Genomic DNA, 27,459 nt, shown 5'->3' with positions numbered 1-27,459 from the left:
TTTTTTAGTAGAAAAATTAATTAAATTTTACTAGTAAAATTATGAGAAAATTTTATTTTATTTGTAAATATAAAATTTGTTATATTTGCTTTATCTTGTTACTGCTTTTTACATATTCAAGTCAGAATTCCACAAACGAAGCAATTTCATGTACGGTATCTTATTTTAAAATTGCTGGATATTTTATTAGAACTGAAAATAGTTTAATTTTTTATTGTGAAAATTATTACTTGCTATAAAAATTAAATCTTCTTTTTGAGATAAAGTTTTTTTTATTTGGTTTATATAGTATAACTCAGTAAATGGTCAACGAAAAGAATTGACGTTTCAAGCGAATTCTTTAAATAATCGTCAATGTAATTAATGTCTTTAAACATTAATATATTTAAAGTGTCGAAGATATGTATTACCGATATACATATATGTATATATTCTTTTCACTTTATACAGTTGCTCGACTTCTTCTCGATAATCGCAGTTCGCGTCAAGTTGTATCTACAGATCCTCCAAGAAGTTGCATGTAAAAACAGCGAGATAAATTTGCACGATTACGTATAATTGATCATCGGGCGTATTAACAATTCTTTTAGGAATGGGTAGGGAGACGAGGAATTGAATTGTCATTAAAGCGGTATTGTCGTTATCATTTCTGACACATACTCCCAATACAGTGTCGAGTGACCGTTAAAACGAGTGGTAAATAATTTACTACTATTATTACATAAGTACATAGAGGGTGTAAAATGTCGGCGTGATCGTTGTAACACGGTGGCTGGAAATGCTGCTTGTTGAACTCAAATCACGCGAGTACACTCGCGAGAACAACGTGGCGAGTTTGTGTGCCTTATATACAAAATCGAAATACACAGAAAAAAATGTAGCACGTTATTTATAGCTTGACTTGAAAAATTCTCGCTTATCCGTCCTTTTACATTACGTCTTGCCTCCGTGCAAACGCAATTTTTTCTTTTTTAGAATAATGTAGAGTATTACATCGTCGAATGATCATCTTGTGCTGTAGGAAAAAAATTGCAAAATATCACTGGTGGAAGATACTATTTAGAATTTTATTGTGAGGGGGGGTGTGTAGGTTTTTTTTTTTTTAGAAATGTTACATTAATCGTTTAACTGCAGTTGTCTTTGGAAATTCATTATTCTCTCAACATTATATTTACTCCTATCAACAATGAAATAATTGATAATGTCAAATAATTAAAAAGCAAAATTATTTGCTCTGTAGTTTTTTACGAAGGCTTATCCCGCAATCTGACTTTGTACGCGTTAAACAATACGAATTCCATATACGCGGATTACTTTCATACAACGAAACGTTAAAGGTACGATGAACATAAGGCAATAATCTCGTCTGTGCAAACATAATTCTACCACCCTTCGTGTTTCTCATACACGAGAGCAATTTATCAGCAGCGTAACCGAATGGCAAATCGCAGGGGAGCTCGCAAAAGGATCGTCGACGGTGTACGAATGCCTAATGCAAAGTAATTAATTCGTACTAGTTAAAAATGTATAAAAATCATTTTTTGATTACTCTTCGAAACGCGCGGTCTTAGTTTTCTTTCTTTTTTTCGAAGCTCCCGAATCCAACGGTTACGTGCACATGACTAGAACTGTTTTTTAGTACTAATATATATATATATACTTTTTTTAACGAATAGAATTGAACTGCAATCTCTTGCAATTAATTGATACTAAATAAATACATAAACTGAGTACGCAAATAAATACATAAAAAGGTATTTAACAATTGATTAGTATATAAATATATTAAATCACGCTAATTTTTTTTTCGATCAATCTTCGTATATCAAACAAGAGTCTAACAAATTCGTTAGAGTAGTGACTAGGGCTTCTTTGGAATTTTAACTTGGTCGGATTTTATCTGTCAATAAATACAGGTGTATGTTATAAATTAATTGAGAAAACCCCTTTTTTACTTAACGAAGAATTGCACTCTTTCTCTCTTTTTCTCTTCGTCTCTCTGTCTCGGTTAAAAAAACTTTCGCGAAACGAGAGAGACGCGCCAAAAAAATCACTAAAGACAACAATTTTCTCGGATATGTTTGATCCGCATTCAAAACTTTTCTCTTAATTTTTCTACGTTAAAATTGCTATAACTAACTAGAGGAGAACCGAGTGTCGTTGTAGCGCAGACGACTCCACCGTCTTTTCTCACAATCTGCCGACGTTTTTCGAACGTGCGATGAAAATCGTTTTTTTCGGTTTCTCCTTTTCTCTCTCTCTCTCTCTCTCTCTCTCTCTCTCCTCGCTTTTTCGTATTCGAGTCTCAATTATCTACTTTGCATTAGCGTCACCGAATTCAACGCGGAATTTTGGCGACCCTCCTTGTCGCCGTTTGTTCGGTGGATCAGTTGAAAAAATCGTCGCCGTCGAACGGGTCGTTCTCCCTCGCGAAGATGTTAACCGACTCCGATTTTCGTATGTACTGATCGCCTCTGGCCGTCTTATTATTATTGTTGTTGTTTCCCGGCCCGTATTTTCCCTGCCGGGAATTTTTTAGTGGTAACGTGGTGGCACGATGGTCCGGCACATTGTCCTCTAGCTCGGATTTAAACATGAAAGCGTCGTCGTCGAACCTCAGGTCGCCGTTAAAGAAAGAATCGCGGCCGCTGTCTTCGGAGACAAAACCGTCAGGCTGCTGCGGATCTTTGGTGTCGCACGGCAGTTCTTCCGGCGTAGCTTTAAGCTCAGACGACAGCCTTTGTCGGTCGGAGGCGTCGCTGGACGCGCTCGCCGTGGGCGTGAGATCGTCCTCGAAGTAGCTCGACCGCTTGCTGTACTCTCGGACGGGAATATCTCGCCTGAGATGATCCTTGGGACCTCTGATGCCAGTTGACGGACTCACGGACGGCGGTTCTCGTTTTTGATCGATCGCGTCCGGTCGAATGCGTACGTCCACCGGCGCCAGCGGTTCTATCGCGCTACTCGGCCCGGGCGTATCCATGTGCTCGACGCTCTGTGCAAAATCATCCTCGAACGGGCTCTGCGTTTTTTGCACTTGGCGCGTCTTGTGCCTGGCTATCCGTTTACGATGCATCGTCTCGTTTTTCGAGTCGGGACCCTCGGACCAGTACGGCCGTTCCACCCAGCTGTCGTACTCCTGATCGCTGCCCCAGTAACTCTCGCGACTTCTCGAGCGTTGAGAAGATCGTAAATACGGATCGGAATCGTTGTCGCTGCACTCGGATCTAGAAGCGGCGAATTTGCGCGGATCTGCGTACACCATGTCGTTATTACGCCCGTCGTTCGCGCTGTTGGGTCTCTTCGGCCAGTGTCTCTTCCTCCCCGCCGGATTGTATCTGGGCGAGTCGTCGCCCGGGCGTTCCGGTCCATACTCCTCGTCCCAGGACGGATAATCGTGAGGTCTGTCTCTGTCGCGGTAGTAATAATACGCCTCTCTCATAGAATAATCGGCATCCGGTGGCCCTCTTCTACTCCAAAATCTATTGTCTTCCTCCCATCGTCTTCTCTCGTATCTTCTTCTGCTCCACCGATCCTCCTCGTCGTAGCCCATGCTTTCCTGGCTGCTGCCGAAACGATCTTCTTCGTTCCACAGCATCAGTTTCCGTTTGCGCTCGTCGTCGTAATACGAGGCATGAATATCGTGGCTCCAGTTGCATCTCTGCGGCGGCGGCGGCGGCGGCGGCGGCGGCTTTGGCCGGCACTTCCAGTGCGCCTCGTACTGATCCTCGTCGTCCTTGTAAGGTGCTTTCCGGGGTGGATACCGTCGCGGACCTTCGTCCTCCCACTGACCCTCCTCGTGCCAGGGTGACGGATCGCGCGGCCGGTGAACGCTGCCGCTCTTGTTCCACGGCGCCCCGCGCGACTTTCTGCTCATTCGATCGCGGAAGCTGCGGTCCCGTTTCTCGTCCTCGTAAAACGATCGGTCTTCGAAGCCAGGCGCGTCAAACCGCGCGTGCCGAGTGCCGGACCAGTATCTGCCGTCACCTCGTATCCTCCCGTTGCTCTCCTCACTCTCCTCCTCGTCCTTCCATTCGTTGTCGCTGTCGCCCGAGTGTCGATACCCGGCGCTTCCCTTGAACGGGATTTCTTTATGGAAATCTTTGCCGTCTGGCGACCACGGCGAAGTGCCGCCTATCGATCGCTGTCCCTCGCACGAAGATCTGTCGGACGAGCCGAAGAGCCCCGTGTCGAATTTCGCCCAGCTTGCGTCCTCTTTATTGTCGTCCTTGTCCGACTTTGTCGTCTCCGCGAACGGACAGAACATATCCTCGAAGCCCGAGGTCGAAGCTAGCGGCTTGGTTTCCTTAGTTCGATGCATTCCGGTGTTGAGCATTTTAATTTCTTCGAAAATGTCCATCGCCACGGTTTTTAAATCCTCCGAGGCCGAATCTTTTTTCGCCAAAATATTCGGGCTCGACGGCGGCGGCGGCAAGTTATCGGAGAATAAATTTAGCAGCTCTATCTCGGCCAGGCTCTTAGATTGTTGAGTATGCTGTTGTTGAGATTCAATTATCGGCGACGTCCGGGGTGATGAGCTTATTATTTCCTCGTCGTCTTTTTTAATCGGCACTGGCTCCGGCTCGCCGATAATTTCTCGGAGGGCAGCGTACCTGTCGCTCGACGTCGAAATTGAAGATTTTACCTCGGTCGAAGATCTCTCGGCTACGGAGGAGCCATTTGTTTCGTCGTTGAGAATGTCAGAGCCAACTTTATCGGAGGATGTACCGTTGGCGTCGCTTCCTTTCTCAGAGTTGTCCGTTTTTTCCTCCGCATCCATGATGGTCTGCGTTCTCTCTGTGTCATCCTCGATATCTATTTCCGTTTGCTGGACTGTGGACGAATCTGACGTGACGTCTGCGTCTGCCGTTACGTCACTTTCTTTTTCAACAATTTTGTCTTCAATTTCCCCCGGGTTTTCATTCTCCGTTAAATTTGTAAGAGAATCATTCATCTCGCCTAGCTTTGTGGATTTTTCTTTTAGCGTATTTACACTGTTGAACGACAGCTTGACAGTCAAATTCATCAACGATGTTATAGAATTCGAGGTTGAATTTTCGCTAATTGGCACTTCCGGCTGAATTTTGGTTTCGACGAAAGCTCGTCTGCTTTCGTTACGCACTTCTTTTTCTTCTATTATTTCTTCGGGCGTTGTCTCTTCTTTTCGTTCCATTTCTTCCAACTCGAGCAATTCTCGAAAAACTGCGTATTTATCGTATGTAGGATCCTGCTTAGTTTCCGGCTCGTAATTAGTTTTAAAAAGCTCCGAACGAACGATGGAAGTTGATCCGATCGTCGTCTCGAGTGGCTTCGACGCGAGCGACGATAGCGATGAAATCACAGTTTTAGATGCCGTTTCTTCCTTCGTCGTCATCGTCGTCGTCGTCGTCGTCGTCGTCGTTGTCGAGGATGTTGCTGGCGGAACGACGGCTTCTTTTTTGAGAACGGTTTCCTTCGATGATAAAGTTGCCAAACATTGCGTGAGTTGCGTTAAAGTCAAACTCGTCAATTGCTGGACGGTCATGCCGAGGCTGGAGGCCAACTCGTCCAAGTTCGTCCACGACGACGTCAATTGATTGAGCGTGATGTCGAGCGGCGGTTTCATCTTCTTGGAATCCGCGGCCGGGATGGCACCGCTGCTAGCAAAGGGCACGGACGATAATGACGTCGTCGTGGAGGAGGGTATCATTGTATTGAAAGAATCCTCGAAGGCAGCGGCAGCGGTCGTCGTAAACTCTGATTTGCTCGATATCTGCGGAGGTGGGCTGAAATTGTCGTCGAATTGATGACTTTTAGTATCTCTCGGCGGACTTTTATTTTTATCTCCGATGATCTTGGTAGGTGACGGGGAAGTTTCGCGCTGCGGAAAGTCGTACTGGAAGTGTCCTTCCGTATGCGGCGGTCGAGGCGGTGGTCTCGCGCCTCCTCGAGCCCCTTGCTTTTTCGGCGGCAGAGGTGGCGGATTGATAAGAATATTTCCGGCGCCTCTAGGCGGCGGTTCCGGCACGAGATCCAATTCCGCGCTTGAACTAGAGAGGCGCGAATTCGCGTCCGACGAGCATGATCGTAACGGGGACGCTGGCGACTCGTTCGGCATCGAAAAATCCACCGGAAACTGTTTGTTGGACTCGAAAGATTGCGCTTTCCCGGGCGGCAAGTCGATGTCGAAATCTCTTTTCCGTACCGATTGAAGATATTTTTTCGGACTCGGGAGCTTCATTAATCCTTGCGTCGATTCCGTCGAATCTCGGTCCATGCTACGTAGAATCGAGCTCCCTGCCGAAGCGATACTCGCTCCTTTCGATAACGTCGGCTCCTCCGGTGGTAAAGACACCGAGAGAGGCTGGTGATGAATCGATCGAGAGGCCGTCTCTTTTTTCGGCGGCGAGTCGATTATTTGCTGGGTGGCCGGGCCCGCCTCGTTTTCGTCGAATCGATCAAAGTTGGCAAAGTTGCTGTCCTCGCTATCCCTCGAGTCGCTTTGCGTCTTCGTCGATTCCACGCAATCTGTGCTAGTCGTGATATTGAAATTCGTCGGGAAGCTGTCACTGGAGCTCGTGGACACGAGATCCTTGAGAACTTTTTTCGGCGGGTTTTTCAGATGCTGAAAGAAGTCCTTCTTGTCTACGTAAGGCTTTATCAAACCGGTTCCCAAAGGATCCAGCTCCGTGAACACGTCGATTTGCGGACTTTTTGTTTGAGTGTTGCGAGGAGTCGTCTCTGCCGAGCTCTGCAGATTAATATATCGTCAGGTTAAATATTTAAAAGGCGAATATACTCGCTAAAGAACAGAACGCGCGAATGAGTATTACTTACGTCCTCTTGCTCCTTCCTCGCGGTCGAATTCTTACTCAGATTTGTTATTTCATTGTCGTTGAAGAGATTCTCGGTCTCCTTGTCGAACCAATGAACGGTACTTTGCGGTGGTGGAGTTTTACTAACTAACGTCGTCGCCGGACTGGAAGCGGTCGATGTTGGCGGTGCTGGGACGGTATGTTGCCGCTCCAAATGCCCCCTTTTTGTTGACGAGGGGGGCGGCGGTAAAATGGGACGAACCGTGTCCTGCAACTGCAACAGGTACAGGAAAGTAAAATGCATAATGTCCCTGAGGCGCGTTGCTTCTTCATTATAAACATTATGATTTTCATGACATCTACTTTTGATTATGGAAAAGAAAAAAAAATAGCTTTCTCGATTAAGACCTTCCGAAATGGAGGCTGTAGGAATTCCTGCAGTCTGTTAGCGCATTAAATATGAAGAAGGTAAATGAAGAACTCGCAAAGTCGCAATACCAATCGCACCTTCATGTTCGCGAATGAATCACCGAACGGATCGGTCTCGAATAGATCGTCGGTAGACGGTACGGGATTTTCCGGTGTAATTTTGTCCATCTGGTGGATGCCCTGTTGCAGCGAATTCAGTTCGAACTGCAGATCTAGCAAATCCGCAATCACACCGCTCTGTGTCTCGTTCTTGCGATCGGCGGTCTTGTCGACCTCGCAGTTAGTCGTGCGAATTCGATGAAACGATGACTCGGTGCCCGCTGCGCCCTGCGACAAATTATCGTAACGCGTCTGACCTCTGATAATTATCTTGCTATTATCAGTACTATTTCTCTTAAAGTCGATTCCGATACGTCGCGCATTGCCTCGCGTATCAACATGCTTTATTATTTCTAAATTATTACGATGCGATGATTGTAACACAAACAGCGAAGCGTAAACAGGCGAAAGTAACGTTGGAAAAAAAATATCCTTGGAAAATTAATCGTGATTTGCAAATCAATTAGCTCATCTAGATGCATTTGGCAGGAAATGAAGAATTTGCATACCAGCTGATTTCAGATAAGATTGAAAGAAACAGACCCACGAATAATGATGCATGAAGAAAATGAAGAAGCAGGTAAAAATACGCATAAAAAGACTCGTTTGAGAAAACGATTTAGCCGGCATATCTTGGCGGCGGCAATTATTTCCAACAATTAGAACTCACCTTAGTGTCGAGCGCTGACTCAACGAAAATACCGCCGGTGTGGAATTTAATCGTGTTAATGGCATTTTGCTCTATGTGCTGTTTCGCCAGCTCGATCTCCTTCTTCTTCAGCTCGAACACAACTTGAAACAAGTCTCGCATCGCTATCACCACCTGTTAAACAAAATATTCCCTTTGTGCCATTTGTGCGGAACGTAAAAATTCAAATACTGCGAGAAACAAGTTTCCACCGTACGTACTCGACGCTGAGGAATCTTGTCACTTGAAAATACTTGTCGATTTAATTTTTAAAGAAATTGCATTATTTAAATTCGTGAATTCAATATTGAATAGAAGAAAAGAAAGATATTTTCCCGTTTATTTTAATTTGAGGATCGATTTGACGCCTCGAGATAATTCCCGGCAGGCCCGAACTTATTTTTTCTTCTTCGGAAATTAAATATATCGAAGAAACGGGAAGAAGAGTAATTTTCGAAACCTCTCGAGTGAAAATTCATCCAATTAATCTGCGTTTGCAACTAAAATAGTTGGATAACTCAACGTTTCTCGCCGCGAAACTAGTCTACTGCGCGTGCTAATCTATGCTAACGCGCGTTCGATAATCGAGTCCGTCGGGCCCGCTGGCCGTAGCACGCCGCGGTCAGCTGTGAGCACGTGCGAATGTTTATCTCGTCCGCCAGCGATCGCGCGCGCGGCACGGTGGCGTCCACGTGGTGGCACGCCCGGAGGTCAGCGACCGCGGCAGTCAGCGAGCGCTCGCGTAGGCATAAGCTAGGACGCGGCGAAAAAACGTTTAGATATCTTATAGCTTTTTTAACTTGTTATATTAGGCAGGAATAATTTTTTCGGGCTTTCTTCGATCGTTTTGTTCCCATCCTCTTGGCTGCTATCAAGAGCGACCACCCTCTGCCGCGTATCTGTGCCGGTTAAAACCTTGAGCGGCGCGTCAAACACGAGTGTCGCCGAATATACGGGCGAGGATTACCGCCCGGGGCCGTTTACAGGAGGCGAGCACAGAAATTAAACTTGGAAATTGAATGACGGCGTAAGGTTGTTGAATTAATTTGCCACCTGTCGCGGGAGCCTTCTGCGCTGATTTCATTTTCGCGACGATTATCGCCGCTATTGAATTGCGCGAGTTGAGGGCCCGACAATTATGTCGACGCGCGCGCGCGCAATCGAGAGCGAAAGTCTCTGCGCAGAGTTAAACATATTTCGTGATTTAACGTAGCCGATTAGTTGTCGTGAACTTCTGTTTGCCGCCGTTGCATCTAATATTCGTCTTGCAGAAAATTATCCGCGACTGCGACACATTACGCGAGTAACAGTGCTCGGCAGAGATTGTTCCCAACTTATTCTCTCTCGACGAGATAAGCGGGAATAAGCGCGGAGGTTCAAACAAGCATCTGTGCATCTTTTTTAATTAATTACATTACGAAGGTCTTATTTTAACGCGTGCAATTAAACTCGATGCGATTCAATTCAGCCAAGTACCGCCAAAATATAACGTGCCGCTTAATATTATTACTACAATTAAATTTTAATTGTTTATTACGTCTCTCACGAGTTTCTACGATTATTTCCTCTTCTAACTGATTACAATTAGAAATAATACACTAATTACGTGACCGTCGATTTTCTTAAAACAAAAATTGATTGCAAAGAAGGAACGCTTAAATTGCGCGGTGCTCGAGCACAAAAGTGGAATTTGAATATCAAGAAGTTGTCCGTCGACGATCCCTTTGAACGGTGCACGAAGCGAGCCGTGGATAATCCGGCAACAATCTCCGCGGCGGGAACACGTCGCGCCGGGGCGAGCTGAACGCAGAGCCGTGTAATGCAATTATTTACATACGCATCCGGGATTACGGTCGCTCGGGGTCGATATTGCTTCTCGGATCGGGCAAATATCATTCTAGGCCCCCTCCGGTTAACCCCCTCGATGCGCGGCCGGCAACTCGTTCCCCGATAATTGACACACTTTAACCGCGTTTGACGGCGACGCAGGAACGCGAGATCGCAATCGCTCGCACGTTGTTTCCCAATAACTCTCGAGCCGCGAAATCAATTCGATCCCCTCCCTTGCTGTGCATCTTGTGCACCCCGATTAGATTTTGGCGTATTTGCCGGAGGGGTGATATAGGCTGCCTGAAAACAGGACGTTCGAGTGCGCGTCGTTCGTGGAGGCTCGAAATTGTCACGTTGCTTCGCACAGATTTTCATTTTAGAAGGGAAGTTTCTTGTTTCGTTTTTTTTTTTTTTTTTTTTTCCGCAATCGTGCGGGAAGGAAAGAGGGAAACTTTACCTGACTCGCCGCCTTATCAGTTTTAATGCCGAAGAATCGATGCCCGGTGTCCGGCGATCCGAAAATGTATCCGAAGGCTCTCGAGTCGCTCATATCTTGAGCAATGAAGGATATTTTATGTACTGGATGATGGTACAAGCAGTCCTGCAAAGGGATACGATTATTAATTGCGGTGTAAATCGATCCGCGATGATTCGCGTGAATAATTTTGCTACTCACCCCCGTCTTTTCGTCCCTTAAGCGAAGCCCGTCTATGCTGACCTGGACGGCGATTCGTTGCTTGTGTTCCCCAGCAGCACGAATCGCCATCTTCAGGTCGGCCAAAGCCGCCTGGCACATCCGATCGCCGCGCGCTTCCGATACCTCCAGAATACCGATCAGCTTCGCCTTGAACGATACGCCCTCCCCAAGAAAACGGGTTGGGTCATTTTTGACTAAAAAAAAAAAAAAAAAACGAAATTATTTTCTCTCTTTAAACTTTTACGACTGAAACAAATGACTGTAACAATTAACTAATCGGAGAGACAGATTAAATTTTGAAACGCCTGCAATAATCTTTGCAGAGTGACGAGAACGTTTAGGAAATTTATGGGCAATATCGCCGGGGGTTGTGTGTAAAGGAGGAGTGTAATGAATTTAAGGTGCGCACAACTTTTAATTCTCGATGAAGCGTTGCGGAAATAACGCGAAAGCACGAAAGTCTACCGGGGAGCATTTATTGTAACGCGACGACGCGCGGGTCCCGTTCGGTCTCGCGTGAAGGAGACTCGTCCAGCGCCCGGTAGATCAAATTATCGTATCTGGAGCAGCAGGGGGAAAACCTTTAGAAGCGATCCCGACGGCGATAGGTTCGAACGCATTAAACCGACATCGATCGGTCGTACGAGCAATTTGACCGGCGGGACTATAAAACAGAAGGGAACTCGAGTGGCCGCCGAAAACGATCTCTCGTCGGTGAAGGACCGGCGTTAAAATTAATGGCGCGGAAGCCGATAATTGGGTCGATACTCTATTTGTGGCCGCGATGATAATACGCAACGTTGGTTACACTTCGGGAAGCGGAAGTAACAATACCGCTTCTGCGTGTCAAAGCGCTTAATAACGTTTGGCAAATGGGCTAACGCTGGTGATAAATATTTTAGGCAAAGCAGGCTATCGGTTGCACGTTTCGTTACAACTTTGTGGTTTCTACGGAACCAACAAAAGTGCGATTAGTTGAAGCTGCAGCGAAAGTCACTGATTCACGCGGCTCTAAATTGCAGTACTTGACGCGAACAACCGCGCGCTATTGTCCGAGAACAATTGTGTCAGCTTCGTCGCGCGAAATAGTTGACTTTGCTAGCAAAGGTGTGTGCAAACAGGCGCGCGATAAATCCCCGAAAATCTAAACAGCACCCCGAAAAGCGAAGAGCTCTGGGACAACAAAATCCAGAGGTATATCGCGAGGCTCTCCTTTTTCTCTTCCTCTCGGCAGAGTTCTCGCCGCCCCTCGCAACTCTAATGACCGGTGGCTGCGTTTGTTCGAAGGCACTCTCGGTACTCGAGTGGCGAACGCCAACTGTCGGCACTCGAGAACCGTGTACACGCGGTACTAATCCAACCTTCCATCGAAGCTCCTTCGTTTTTCTTTCTTGCTTTTTACGCCAGATGCGCGTTCTGCATCGGACCCCGCACCAACAATAATTGTTATCGCTACCCGCGAAATACGCGATAAGACTCTCCCTTTTCTTTTTTTCTCAACAACTAGCTAAATTATAATTTCATAAGTACAATTATAAAATTCGGTTTTGATTAATTGTATTTAATTCTAAAATTTAAAAATTAATTAATTTAATATAGCGTGAGATTCTTACGAAAAAAGTATTTTTTTTTTTTTTTCAGAAAAGAAAACTGATCTCGAGAGTCCCGAGTTCAATGGAATTGCAGTCTGGAGCTTTATCGAATTTCTTCAGATTTTCATCGATCTCCGAAAGTAAGTCTCTGATATACTCTCCTTGATATACGTACCGCGGTTTGCGATAAGACACTCTGACGATATGGCAACGAAATGTATCGGAAAATATCTGCGTGTCGTGGTGAAAATATTTTTATCGCGACGAGGCCACTCTTAACTTTTTTACAAAAAAAAAAAACTTGGATCGAAGAAGTCCGGCTCGCTCAAACTTGACCCGTTTATTTGTGGACGTATTATTATGTCGCGTGATAAAAAAATTGTAATTGTTGGAGGAAAAAAAAAGCAATTTATGATTAATTTAAGTGACATAAAAAAATCAGTTGTATTTGAGGAAGAAATTTAAAAAGATTAATTATCGTCGCGTGAGATTCATCGAGAAACTGTCAATTGAATTGATAATTTGCGATTTATTGAATATCGTTTCGTGACATTTAGTGACATGTTCACTTCCGTTTTTCAGTCAACGCCTTTATATTCCATGGGCATAATTTGAAAACTATCGACCGCTTAGCTTTAAATATATAATAAAGGGAGGACGCGTCGGGGTGTTCGCCGTAAACTCTATTAGAATATTTTCCAGCTTATTTCCATAACGAGATTTGCCGACGGCATTCTTTTACGATTTTAATTACGTCAATTAATGATTTAATCGAATAAGGGGATGAGCGCGGCTTTCGCGCGATCTTCTAAAAAGTTGAGTAGTAATCTCTAGGACGGGATAGCCGTCGACATCTGTCAGCGAGGGTAAGAGCGGTAACGGTGGTGCTTTTCGGTCGGTAAACGAGCGAGGGGGATACTTCCGGTTTTTGCGAGGGGAAATTTGCAATTTTCCGTTTTCTACAGACCTTCGCCCTTCGTCGTGACGCGCGTCGAATTGCGGCCGACCGCAATAAAAATCGTTTTCTTCTTTGAATGTTACGAGGAAGCCATATTATATGGAGCGCCTCTAACTACCCCTAATAGATCTACAGGGTGGCACCAGAAGCATCCGTCGGCTCGCCATCGGCGACGACGGCCAGGACACGTAAAAATTGCCCTCGGGAAGTCACAAAGCGGTTCGTGGAACGTAGGGAACGCGAGGGCACTTGGGCCCCACACCCGGAGCTCGCTCTCTACTCACACTTGCACGGACTGTTTTTTTTCCGTAAGGTCTGCATCGGTGGTCCCGCGTAGACGACGGCGAGAGAGAGAGAGCAGCCCCGAAGAACGGCACGACGGGGACGATGAGAACTTTCTTTCTTTCCCCGGTTTCGTCCTTTCACCCGCCCCCCTCCGTCACGGCGCCGGTCACCCTGCTGCCTTAAGGCGCACCCTCGTCGTACGTCGGCACGGTCGGGGACGCGATACTCAGCACGGACACATGTCGCGAGCACGTCGCTCTCCCTCCGTCTCTTTCCTTCTTCCTACCGCTGCTATGCCCGCGCACCCCCTGCGCCCTCTTCTCTCCTTTCTCTCTCTCTCGCTCTTGATCTCCTCCACCGTCTCCCTCCAACCCTGTCACCCCCGGCCGGCGTCTCACCCTCCGCGCCGTGCGTCGTCGAGAGAGCCGAGGAACCGGGGTGGCGCGTGTATCACGCGTGCTCGCGTCGCCGTACACGCATCACTCGAAACGCACCACCGGCTTGAAGCGGGATGATCAAGCCAGCGGCAAGATCGCGAGACTCGCGCCTGCTACCTGGTACCGGGGTCCACGGTTCCGCGCGCGCGGTGGCGAGCGCGTGTATATCCGCGCGCGCGACGTAAAAACGCGAAGGAAGTGACAGCTGCCGTGCCGCCGCCGCCACCGTCGCCGCTACCACCGCCGCCACCGCCGCCGCCGCCGCCGCCGCCGTCACGGGCGTCCATGCCTGCTGCTTTTATTGATCAATAATATACGCCGCTGCCTGCCTGCCTGCCTGTCTGTCTGTCTTGCCTAGTACTCGGCACCGTCGCTTCGGACCGCTTCCGCTCGCTCTCTCGTGAACCAACTCTCTTAACTCTCTCAGAGAGACCACGGGTCGTCGCTGAGATGTCGTAAATAATATAAATTTATTCTATAATTTTTTTATATCGATCAAATTCGAGGATGCGCCATCGTTATTCGTATTTTTGTTGCGAGAGAAACCGTGTCTGCAAATTGGTATTTTAGTTACCGCCTTCGCACAAGAAATTTTGAAACGTTTTTGTAAATTAATTGTTATACGTTTACTAATTGCGGTGTATATAATTTTTTTTTTCAAATATATTTAGTTATTTTATTAAAAAATGTCTGTGAAATTGCAAAACGTAAAATGTAATCTTACGTCGATAATATAGTGGGCTACGATAAGAATACTCGCTTATCAGCTGCTGAATATGATTCGCAAAAGCTTGCCTTCAATTTAAAAAATAGACGAGCGGCGGAGTAAAAAATATAAATTTCATTAAAATTTATTTTACCTAAATTAAAATATTTAGAAACTATTTTTTCACACTTTTTTGCATGCATTTTAATTTATAATAAAAAAAAAATATTTTAAGGCGCTCTTATTTAACAAAAATATGAATATTTGATTTATTTTTACTTTAAGAGTTATCGGTTGAAAGAATTTTTTTATCACGCAAAGTCTATAATGAACTTTTTCCTTTGACAAGGTAAGATTTGATCGCGTTAGAAAATTTCAGAGGAAGCTTAAGGAGAAAGAGTGACGCGTGTAGGCTACAAATTAAGGCACGCGATCACAATGACGTAACGATTTATCGATTTAGAGCTCATCTCCGACATTCACTCCAAATTATACTCGTGAAACGTCGCGTGCGAAGAAAACAGAGTTCGATCACAAAATCTGGATCGACAATAATTTATAATTTATGTCAAAGCTCAGGATTGCTCACTTGTAACGTCGTTCTATTTTTTTTTCCAACATTTATTAATCGACATAGATGGAACGTTGTCATACATAGGAATTATTAAAGTTTTGGCGTAAATGAAAAGAGACAGTATTCCGCGTCTCGTCCCGTGATTCGGGCGACTCGTCTTCGCGAATTCCTTAGTTTATTCGTGTCCGTCGTTACATAATCCGATTTGATTGCCGCCGTAATTTATCTCACGGTTCTGTTTCGTATGCGGGAGTTGTGTCATCGTGACTTGCTGATAGGAAAGCTCGCAGAGAAGCGAATGCGAAAAGGAAGATTTATATTTCTCACCGACAAAACTGCGGGCCGATTTTTGAAATTGCGATAGAAGCCCGTTGTGGAAAATGATAAATCATGTGGCTTACGATAACAATTACGTGATAAACCGCACTATGCGGCGTGTTAATTAAGTATAATAAATCGTGGCCGTTCGGCAATTAACGATTAAGCCGCGTGACCTCATAAAGAAATTAACAGAGTGACCTGCGATCTCCTGCAAACAATTCGTTCGGTTCATAGCGCAACGCAGCTAAAGAATATACGTTACAACACGTTGCATTCGCTCGACATAGATTAACCAATTGTATTTTTTAAGTAATCATAAGAAGTTTATAATTAAAACTTCTCGATAAAAAAAAATTATCAGGATATTATACATAAATATGTTTGAAAAGAGGAACAAAGTCTGGATAATTTTACATATCCTCCGTCGTAACATTTATCAGGATGTTTTCAGTCAGGAAACAATCGAGTTGACAAAAAAGTATTTTAATAGGCCGCGGGCATATTCCTACGATAATTAAAGTTTACACAAGTGTTTACTATTAAAAGTATTGGCCGCTCGCTAATGAGAACTCGGTTAATAAGTCGAGATTAAGCCCGGGACAATGATTATTTGGAAAAGACGCGGCGCGAGCGAGGGTCGCGCAAGCGCGCTCCAGAGCGCGCGGCGGTCAGTTTGCGCACGGCCACCACGGAGCGAGGACGTGTGCTGACGCTCCTTTCGGCGCGGTGGCACTTCGCCGACGACAGAGAAGAGGGACACGCGAGAATCGTATCTCACTTTTGTCGCGTGCACCGAATGCCGAACGACTGCCAGTCATGATCTCCGCCGAGATGCGACACTTCCTACCGCGCGCGATCCTGCTGTGTTACCTCGTGGTCGCAACGTCCGCCCGTTCCTGGGGTAAGTCATGAGAGAAACCGTCGGTCTTACGTGCGACAGGTGACCCGAAAAAGATGAGCGGACGTCGCGTTCTCGGCGATATGCCGCGCGCCGGTAAGGGATTAGGGCGCCGGGGGGAAGAGAGATCGGACGTCGGGCGGCGCGCACACCAACGTGCCCGCCGTATCCGTGCGCCCGTTCGTGTGTCCGCGCGCTCGCGTGTTGGGGCACGGGTGCCGACTCCATTCACCCGCGGCAGCTCGTCACGTACGCCACTTTTGCGCGCTCGCGCGAACGGTTGCGAGCGCGCGAAAGCGGCCCACGCGCGCGAAAGCTGAATGAAAACGCGATTTGACGTCGTTTCCACGTCGTCGGGTCGTCTACGATAATCCCTTGCGCGATTAGGCCCGACCCCGCTCGTCCTTGCCACCTGCTCTTTACGTAACGAATGTCGGGACGAGGCTGACGACCGCGCGCCCACACGCATCGACGTCAGCGAGAAGACGGGCGGATCGCGATCACCGCGAGAGATCTCAATAGTTTTGTCAGCCTTCTCGTCTCGTCTCGTCTCGTATCCATTTCATTCAATATAGATCGATCCTGGGTTAATTCGCTTTCCATCTGTTCTTGATCTTAAGAATTAAAGAAAGACGGAAAGCAGATTAAGCCAAGATTTAAGTCTACATTGGCGGAAAGAACGTCGCGTTAACGAAATCTTGCGACCTTATCTCGTTCACGGAGTATGACAGAAAATAGAAAGCTGCGCTGCACCTTGAGCTGGTTCCTAATTCCCGGCTGCACGAGAGTATCAGAGAGAGAAAGAGAAATAGCGTACAATAGAAATCAATCAAGATCGCTAAAAAATGCAGGGCAGAGAGTTCATTCCCATCTCAACACGTCGTTAATACGCGTCGAATAATCGGGGGCATAATCGATACGCAGCGTACTATGCGCGTCTGAGTGAGTACTGACGCTTTGGGAAAGCCAATAGTCAAAGATCAAAGTGGAGCGCGATAGTGTAAATAATAATATTGCATAATCAGGAAAGAACCGCTTCTATTGAGACGCAATTATTTAGATAATTCAGGCGCCAACTTTTCTCTTCTCTCTCCATTTCTCTCTTTATTCATCGATCGATCATGTAATCGCTAATACATATATCCCATTTTTAAATCGCCAAACGACAATGATCGAATAGCTTTAAAAAAGTCATTCGATCATTTACTTTTAAGCCGAGCGTCTTGAGCTGGCATGAATATTAATATAACGTTATCGTCGAATGCTTCTTTTAGCAAACAAGGAATCTTCAAAGAAAAGTTATTTCGCTATTTCGCGTGGATAGAATTTTTGTTGGTCGACGATCAATTTATGCGTGTATCGGCGTAATGTGTGCTCAAATGTATAGAAAAAAAAAAAAAATGCGCTTGTTGCGTGAGAGTGACGTACGAACTTAATTTTCATAAATTTGCTTTTTTATTTGATGACGCGGCGATTTAGTCGAACAGATTCGCGCGGACGTTTCAAACGCTCGGGAATTACGTGAAAAGTGCACAATTGCAAATTCCAGATTGTCAAGTTTTCGAAAAATTAAGAAAGGCGACGTGAGAAACGATTTTTTTTTTTTTTTTCAATGTCATTGCCCCGTAACGGAAATTCTGCGACGTCTAATTTTACTTGATTACCATGAAGAAATAATACACGACCAGAGAAATAATAATTCTGATAATATAATAATATTTTTACGCCGGATATTATTCTTGGCGACGTTATTGTATCCGATAATAGTGCATAATAATGCAGATTGTGCGTTAAGGATCGGTTGCGATGCTTACGAGATTTCGCGATGCATAATGCATAACGAGCACGAAAAAAAAAAAAAAAAAAAAAAAAATTTATAGACTTACAGTAATTTACACTCAGCCAGTTGTATCTTGCGTGCACAAACGGTAACAAATGCGACATTATTTATAAATTCTAAAGAGAATATCAAAGGTAAAAGAATATTCAAAAAGTAGAAATCTTTATGTAGGAAGAGGCAACTAGTAAAAAGAAAGATAAATCTTTTTTACTGTAAAAAAAATGTTTTACAACGATCTGATTTCTCTCATTGAAACGCATACATTCGCAAATATGGTTTAACTTAATTTTTTTAATATTATCAAAGTACATTGGGCATTTAATGATAATGAACTTTATATAAATATCAAACATATAACTTCATTCATTGTCCGAATAATCATAAATATATTATTAATCAATTTATTTGTACTAATACGCTAAATTGCGTGAATTAAGTTGTTAATGAATTATTAATTGTTATTCAACACCGAGGTGAGAAAAACGTTGGAACAGTTATCGTTGGAATATTACTCGTTTCGTGATAATTCGCAGCATGATCATGTTAATTTGCCTGTTTCACTTGAGGCTAGTTGTCGCAAAAGGCGAAATAAATAAAAAGAAGCGAGATAATCTATCTAAAAATTAACTGAACTGTGCTGTTATTTAATTACATTGATTTGCGCCGACGAGCGATAATTTTTGCAAGTTAACGGGATTAGAAGAGTTTTCCGCATGATCGATGCATGCTTCTGTCGCAAATAAAATATTCTACCGATTATTATAGCTTATAGATCACCGAAACGTAAACTTGCTTTGTAATTGTTGTAATATTATACTTTGTTTAAAAAAAAAGGTATGTAATATCTTATCGAATTGCACACGTGCATGAAACATATACGTGCGATGCTTAAAAAATTTTTCAACGATCTCTCTCTCTCTCTCTCTTTTTCTTTTTTTTTACTTTTTTTCATCGTATCTTGCCGGTTATCTAACTCATTAATCCTATCGCCACTATCGGTTGCAATTGTGCTTGCTATACCGCGCACCACGATATCTCTTTATTTTGTTGAAATTTGCTTGTATGTTTTCCATTACTAAGTCTGGAAACTTATATTGGAATGTAGAAGTTTAAAAAGTTTGCTTTTTATCATTATTTAGTACTTAAAATGCGCTTTATCATGGTTGTTCGCTGAGCCTTAATCTGTTGTTACTTACAAAAATTACTCGGTAATGGAGATGCAACGTGCATCACATAAATGTAAGAAAAGTTAAAATTATCTAAAAAAATATATTTCTATAAATTGTTTTTCCGATAAATAGAAATTGAATGCGTTTTCTCGCGCAAAACGCGACAGGTTCTCAAGTATCGCGCGACGTTCGATCGTAGTTTCTCTAGAAGTGGCGCGAAAATATCATCACCGGGAGACTAAAGATATCTTTCCGTCACTTCGTGTTATCTGATAATCTCAAGGGCTGCGCAAGGTCCACCTGACATGAATGATTACGTAATCATAATAACGAATTACGATGTAGAGTATTTTCTGAATAATCGACGATAAGAGTTCAAAAGTAATGATTTATAGATTAAATTGCGATGGCGATCTGTTTGCAATTCACTTACAAAGAGTAAAATAATTTGAAATTTTTAAATTAATCACATTCTATAATTATATGATGAGTTAAGTTGAGGCTCTATCTTTTTTTTTTTTTTTTTTTTTGCAGATTTAGCTGTGGTGATTGGTAACGAAATCGATTTTTTCGCGCGTAACAGCACATCTATGGGCCATGCTAGCATCGGAGAAGCTGTCGCCCTAACCGGAGTCACATACGATGACACGACTCGAACAATGTACTTATCTGACATAAGAAACAACGTATCGATATTCAGTAATGATCTCACGGAAAAGAATTTCACGTCGACTCCTGTGCTGAAGAGTAAGTAAATGAATTCCTTTAATTACCATAACAAAGTTAAGATAACCGTCTCAAGATTTGCAATTTCTTTCAACTCGAATTATTTTATCGTTTTTGAGACGAATACATTGTTCGCAATAAACTTTGATGTTTCATAATTAATTGATACTTATCGAGAAGTTACAATACGAAGGTGAAAGAACGTCGTAAGTATCAAAATTCATGCAAACGCGATTTTAGCCATCTACATTTACGTAAATGTCGACGAAATTGTTTTTACCTGATAAAGCGAATTTTTCAAATGCATAAGAAATCTTGCGTTACGTAGTTCACAGACGTTCGTGTGAGTTAAAGAAACCGGTTGCTGATAAAAAGTCATTTATTCGAACATAATGATAAATTGAGGAGATTCTTTGTGTGAATTTTCTCATAATTCACGATTGCTCGCATGGATATTTTCATGACTTTTTATTTTCCACTTCTTTTTAAGGAGCAATCTAATCTTTCGCTAAATGTTACAACAAATACTTTACGTAAATTAACATTTGAAAAATTCTCTCGTGCGTAATTTCCTCTTTAAAAACCTCTACAAATGCAATTCGAAGTAAATGCGTTCTTATGAGATATGTAAATACGACTCACGAGACATCTTTATATCGCTTGTGAGATATCGTCATATCATTGAATTACATATGCGCAGAGGAGAACGGGATGCATATCGTCGGGATCGCTTTCGACACGTCGTTACGCACTTTGTTCTGGGTTGACGCTTTGAAAGACATTATCGCAAAGATGTACGTCCCGCTGAACGGTAAACTGGGCGATCCCGTCGTTTTGCACAATCTTACCGGGAGCAGCCCACGTGGAATCGCCCTCGATGTGTGTAACAGGTGTGTCATTTGCAATGTTCTACCTCACAGAAATTACTTCTCTCATCTGTACTTATTTATGCATGAGATTGACAAATAATTTATTGTATTCTATTATTACATATAAATAGATTATATAAGACTTTATATAAGAAATGTCATTTGATATCAATGTGTTACTCTTACAAATCTACTTTTATATTTTTACAAATATATATTAAAAGGTTTTTTTTTTTTTTACAATTGTGATTATATGATTATTAATGCAAGATAAATTTACTTTTGTATTTTATCGATACCGAGCCGAAGAAGGGAAAGACAATACATAGATAATAATCGTCAACTTTTTTTCAGCCGCATATACTGGGTAAACAGCAACATCTCAAATCCCAGCATCGAGTATTCTGATCTCGAAGGAAATGACCGGACGATTGTCGTCAAAGAAAATCTGTACGAGCCTTTAGCGGTGGCGGTCGACCACGCAGAGCGAAAACTTTATTGGATCGATGATGTCGAGGGGATCACTTTTAAGATCGAGCGCAGCAACTTGGACGGCAGCCAGCGGGAATTGCTGGTCCATAGCAAGCATCAACAGCCGGTCTATCTAGCGGTGGACAACGAGTCGATTTATTGGTCCGATTGGGTGTACAGCGCGGTCTGGACTATGCCGAAGAACGTCAAAGCTGGGGATTACCCAACGAAATTTAAATCGTATTACGACTCGAGAAGAAACGCCGATCCAGCTGGCATCGTGACGCGCGACAATGTTGGCCGGATCGATTGCGCGACGATCCTGTCGACGATACAGAAGAGCACGAATCTGTCGGCGCCAATCCCACGATTGGCGGTCGAGACATTCAATAATTTAACCACCAGCACGGAGGAATCGGATTTGACCACCGATAGCTCCAAATACTGCCTAAACGACGGTCATTTTAATAAAACGAATGGCACATGCCGATGCAAAAAGGGGTGGGTAACTTTAATTAAATTTTTTAAGATATTATTAAGTAGATTCTGATATAATTTTATGTCAATTAAAATAACGACTACTAAGTTTTAAGAGTAAGTAAAAACTGTTAAATTATATATTCCCGTGATTGGAAAGTAATTAAATAACATTTTTTTTTTTTTCTTTAGGTTTACCGGATCTTTTTGCGAAGTTTCTCTTTGTCACAATTACTGCCTCCATGGAAAATGTATTGTAAATCATCACGGGCTTCCTGAATGCAGATGCACAGGAACATTTAGCGGAGCCCGCTGCGAAACAGATGTTTGCATTGGGCACTGTCTTTACGACGGCGAGTGTTCCGTCCAAGATGGAAAGCCCATCTGTAGGTGTAAATATTCTCAAGGGACCCGATGTGAAGAACCAAACGATATCACTGAAATATGTACGATATATTGTGCAAGTAATCGCGAATTGCACAGTATAAGTGTAACATCGTGCAGGTTTGTATATGATAAATTGTGTCCGAGTTTCATATAAGTAGTAATTTTGATAAATTAAAAAAGAAACAATTAAATTCTTAATAATTACAATAATGCTTACAAATATTATTAATTGTTTGTAATAAGTTTACTGTTATGTTAATGTATATTAATATATCATTGTGTATCAACAGGTGTACAGATTTTAATGAAACGGCTAACAAAATTACGCTTAGCGATCATTTTCAAAACGATACGTTGCTACCGATACTATTCGGAGTCTTTACCGGAGTGTTTCTTTTAATGATCGCCGCACTCAGTTACTACGTGAATAAACTACGGAGGCGGCCGCGAATCAAGAGGCATTACGTGGTTAGTAAGGGTGTTACGCCGTTGACATCCCGGCCGCAAATATCGGATCAGTGCGAAATTACCATAGAAAATTGCTGCAACATGAATATCTGCGAAACTGTGAGTGATATGTCATCTAAAACGCCTCACGTAATTGATAGTATATGTCGTATCAATGTTGCTGACGTTAAAGAAATTTAAAACCGAATCTCGCGACGCTCATGTCCTCCTTCCTTGCGTCTCCTCTTGCACTTTGCTTCGGATGCAATACCATAACCCCTCGCAATCGCGCGGTTATCGTATTCCTGTTATTACAATAAGTTACTAGAGAAGAATCTTTATTTGGTTCTGTTGACAATAATACGCGATTACTTTTTTTTAACTTTGAATTGGAGAATGTAACGATATGTCTACTTTTTTAAAACCACTACTAATATTAATTATAATTATAAATGACTTACTTCACTTTAAATTCTTGCAGCAGAGAATGTCAAATTAATTCGTGCATTACGAATTACGTAGTTAAGTCATTTGCTTATCTCTACTAACTGCCACACTGAAAAAAGACGGTTGTCAGAACAGTATTGCGCTATTAGTTCAGTATATTAACAGTAACAGTAAATTAAAGTTATATTAATCGAGAATGTAATATAGTATTCCATATTTAATTAAAATATTATTATAAAAGTATTTTTATAATTACACAATATTATTTTCTTTAATTTTATAACAGTATTTTAAAAAGTTATTTCGTCAATCGAAAAAGGTCAGCAGTAATTAATTATCTTATAACATAATTAAAGAGAGGGCAAAGTCAAATTATATTATCTTCTTTATGAGCATGGCTAATGTGTTCACGCGTATATTTGAATTGTGTGCAATGTCAACGATCGAATTACGCCAAGAATTGTTTTGTCGTTACATTCCAGTTTAGCAATCGGTCAAATTGAAACTATATTATTTTGTATGTTAATTGGATGATAATGGTTATAGTCTTGTTTATCCCGTGCAGTTTTAAATCACATATACATTGTTACTCGAAATGACGATTATATTGAGAATGAGGCTTCCTACAAAGACGCTTGTAGTGCTTTAAAGATTAATATTTTACACTTATTTGCAAACACGTTTATTACGATTCGATGCATTTGAGAATTACATCTTGCCACGTGCTGAGCTGTTTCCAAATTTGTATAAATTTTAATAAATTTTGCCATTTGTTTCATCACTTTTGTAATATTAGAATTAATTGATTGTGAAATAGATAACGAGATAATTTCATTCTTTTGCAGCCGTGTTTTGAACCAAAATTACGAAATGGTGCGCCAAGGAGCAATAATATGAAAAAGGAAGAGAAGAACTTTTTGTTGGATAATATGGAGGTGAATTCGTGCTAGCACATGCTATTTTTGTCTCGTCGCATGAAAATGGCGAAAACTCTGCACGAGCTCTGCACCGCGTCAGAGATTGTAATCGCGGAGCCGTCCCGCGGGTCTGTATGTAATACAGCGAATTTTAGTATTGTTGTTAAGTTTGGAAACATCAGTGTTGGTGATGAGATGCGCACGAATGCGCTATATCGACAATGATTTCACTCCATCTTGGATAAAAAAAGCCAAAGGTCTTTTTAGAAAGTCCTATTTTTTAGTACGTCATACACATTAGGGCTGTGTTTTAGAACCATTTTGTCACTTAGTAGTCATTGAATTAATCATTTAACATTATTACAGATTTGTTTTAGGAATTGCAAAGACTTTACGTTACTTACGTTTTTCTAAATCTGCTAAACGTAATCCCTCTTGCGCGCAAAAAACGCTACAGTATTAAATAATATAAAATATTAATATAACTTAAAGATATAAACAATTTTTTGATTATTAGTGTTTAGTTAATACTGAATAATGCATCTTTAACTAATTTTGTGCATGTACGGTTATATAATTTAAGTTTATCTCTAAAATAGTATTATAAAATTTGAAAATTAATAAAATATGTAATTTTAAAAAGTACAAAAATTTGCAGTAAAAAAAATTGAGGTAATATTGATAAAGGAACCAAATATGATAAAGGAATAATACTGTACTGATTTTTGAGCTACTGATAAGTAAAACAAAGGGAAACGTGTACGCAGTTTAGTACTAACATTTTCATAATATCTATCTAATAGATATCTGTAAACGATGTAATTCTAACGTGAACAGTTTGGTAGTATCTCTTCATATTTTCACTTTTTTTTTCGTTTTTTTCTCTTGTATCATATGGAAGATAGCTCAAGTGGAAAAGAGAGCAAAATGGGAAGAGAGAAGGAAGAAAGAATATGGAAAAAAGTAGCTAAGGAATGTGTAAAAGTTGCCTTAAGCGATAATTCTAATCGTTGCTCAAAAGTACCACTGAGTACATTCCTAAAAAAAAATATAAAAAATCTAAATCATGATACGGCATCGCAGAGATAAATGGTTCTCTTTTAACATTTTTTGACTGAGTCATTTGTCAACAGACTACATAATATGTAATTATGTAACTTAATCGCGTCAGATCGTAACTTTGATAATTCAATTTGTCATTTTTTAATTTTACATATCGCGTTCATAAGAATATTGTCACGCCAAAACTTCATATCGGTACAAGCGCTTCTCTCTAACTCCATTTTCAGTTAATTTCACATAAAGTAAATTAACTTCGTGAACATTTCTGTAATTATTCAACCGCTGACCATTTTTTATCATACTTTAAATACAACATGCGCATGTATATATGTACGTACATCTAACATTGTGAATACGAATAACGAATTCAGTTTGGATCATGTTTCTACGCTTCTAAGATCCTTCAACGTTAATTTGGTACGGCAACTAGATATTAATTCAACTTGAGAATTATCACTGACATAAATTTATAGTAATAACATGAAAATTTATGTGGCATTGTCTAGGCAATTAAATATGTAATACACATACACATATGTCATATTACGAGGTGTATACTAGATGAAAATAGGAAAATATTCAAAGAATCACAATATGTAAAAGATCTTCAAATATCCTCGAATATCGAATACTTTCAGTGATGAAAATACACTGCAGTTATAAGAAACTTTGTCAAAAATTTTCGATAACTTTTGTACATCAGTAATATACGCGATTTTTTAAACTTATCGCATGAATAAATTTATTTTAAAAAATTATTAATTTTGAGGATATTGCCGAGATCTTATTTTTATAGCATAAAGATGTAGCGTTCATTGCATAACAAATACTCCGTTTACATAACTCCGAAAATATTCTTTTTTTTTCGATATATGCAAAGCGGAGCCAACTTTTAAGTCTTTTTTCTTCCAACATCTTATTCCGTCGCGAATAGATAATTATTCGTCACTATTGTTTCGTATTTGCGTGCAATTATAGTAGTTACAGTACACGTGCGAGATCACGTACGAAGCGAAATGGTGAACTTGTATATAAAAATCGATTTTGGGTTTTTTTCGTTTACACGGAGAATGATCGCAAATTTTAATATTTCTATGTAAATTGGTCATATAACGTACAATAACTTAAAGCGTATAATCTGTTACATACACCAAAGTTATTTTATAATATAATATAATAGTGCGAGACAGAGTACAATATTGTTGGTTTGCTGATATTACAGAAGCACATTAAATTAAGACACTATTACATCTTTTACAATGTCATATAAAAATTTTATGTATAAAAATCATTTTACTTTCACTTCTAATTTCATTAGAAGGAGGCAAACCAATAGTTATTACATAGTTCATTTTTTTATTTTTAGGCATATTATTTTTTATGATACGGAATAATGTTCCTGTCGTTGTGGCAACAAATTATTCACAATACATGACGATACTTTTTGTTCCTGTGTACGATAGATGCTAATTTAAAAAATTGTCATATTTGCTTTTTAAATCTACTTTATAATTTTATATTAAATATTTGCGACATTTGCCGATTATATACTTATACATATTTAAATATATATATATATATATATATATATATATATATATATATATATATATGTATATATATATGAAAGTTGCGCGTATACGTTTTACGTATCGATATTTGGAAGATAGCCCTCTCCCACACACTCATCCCCAGAGATGGGATAGTGGATTTATGGTGAAAGGGTTACTTTCCTAAAAAATATAAAAGCCATGATGATGTATAATATGCAATATCTTTGCATGAGTTTGTTTTATGATTAAAAAAAATGAAGTCTGTTATATGCAATATTTCCTCGAATTTACTAAGTGCTAAACTCAATTGTTTTTGTACAAAAATTTTAATTTGTTATCTCGAACCTAACATAAATGATATATTTTTATATTCTTTTAATACATGATCTCTGTTATCTTGAACCGCTACATGTTCTACATAAAAATTCGAGAAATTATTGCATTCACTTTATATTATGTACTTAAACCAGATATGTGTTAAGTCGTACTTAAATTATAATAAATGGATTAGTTTTTTTTTTAATTATTAAATTAACTGAAAACAGTGTATATTGCATATTTTGTATCTTCTCACAATGGTTATAATGCTGGTTGCTATTGTATACAGATTAAAATGAAGTAAAATGGATTATCTCTTACTGCGTTGTTATTAAAAGCAGCATAAAATTCTATAATAAAAAAGTCGTGTTACATCGAATCGAGAGTAAATGCATGACGTGTGCAAATCTCACGCTTTATAATACCTATTGTTTAAACAAAATTTAAATTTTGTTAATATAATTATCT

At 41.2% G+C, this 27,459-nt stretch overlaps 2 protein-coding genes across 5 annotated transcripts in view; one reads left to right on the top strand and one right to left on the bottom strand.

Moving 5' to 3' along the window:
• Cue (Protein cueball) overlaps positions 1-27,311 on the top strand; it is a 55,041-nt gene extending 27,730 nt beyond the window's left edge. Inside the window, exons 4-10 of one of the 3 annotated variants that reach the window (XM_070659102.1) lie at positions 12,179-12,269; positions 19,852-20,064; positions 20,744-20,933; positions 21,267-21,884; positions 22,053-22,364; positions 22,538-22,814; positions 23,987-27,311. In XM_070659102.1, the coding sequence (XP_070515203.1) occupies positions 12,212-12,269; positions 19,852-20,064; positions 20,744-20,933; positions 21,267-21,884; positions 22,053-22,364; positions 22,538-22,814; positions 23,987-24,091 (1,773 nt within the window). In that variant the 5' untranslated portion in view covers positions 12,179-12,211 and the 3' untranslated portion in view covers positions 24,092-27,311. The other 2 variants (XM_070659103.1, XM_070659100.1) reach the window with 2 other exon arrangements.
• Positions 1,054-13,959, bottom strand: Dab (DAB adaptor protein). 2 transcript variants are annotated; one of them, XM_070659059.1, is made up of 7 exons: positions 13,372-13,957; positions 10,517-10,731; positions 10,298-10,441; positions 7,993-8,145; positions 7,302-7,550; positions 6,817-7,068; positions 1,054-6,730 (listed from the first exon to the last, which is right to left on the bottom strand). In XM_070659059.1, exons 1-7 carry the CDS (start codon positions 13,406-13,408, stop codon positions 2,387-2,389), a joined length of 5,394 nt encoding a protein of 1,797 aa, XP_070515160.1. In that variant the 5' UTR covers positions 13,409-13,957; the 3' UTR covers positions 1,054-2,386. The 2 variants fall into 2 exon arrangements, with proteins under 2 accessions (XP_070515160.1, XP_070515161.1); XM_070659060.1 differs by lacking the exon at positions 7,302-7,550 and having other exon boundaries at positions 13,372-13,959.
• Positions 27,312-27,459: the final 148 nt, after the last annotated feature.

Source organism: Cardiocondyla obscurior, linkage group LG07 (genome assembly GCF_019399895.1).
Source record: "Cardiocondyla obscurior isolate alpha-2009 linkage group LG07, Cobs3.1, whole genome shotgun sequence".
NCBI classification, from domain to species: Eukaryota; Metazoa; Arthropoda; class Insecta; order Hymenoptera; family Formicidae; genus Cardiocondyla; species Cardiocondyla obscurior.
This window is presented reverse-complemented; position numbering and strand designations above follow the sequence as displayed.

Coding starts and splice junctions, on each gene's coding strand:
- Dab (XM_070659059.1), bottom strand. CDS start 13,408: ATGCAGACCTTACGGAAAAAAAACAGTCCGTGCAAGT. Junction 10,732..13,371: donor AAAAAACAGTCCGTGCAAGT/GTGAGTAGAGAG, acceptor TTTTTTTTTTAG/TCAAAAATGACCCAACCCGT. Junction 10,442..10,516: donor TAAGGGACGAAAAGACGGGG/GTGAGTAGCAAA, acceptor ATCCCTTTGCAG/GACTGCTTGTACCATCATCC.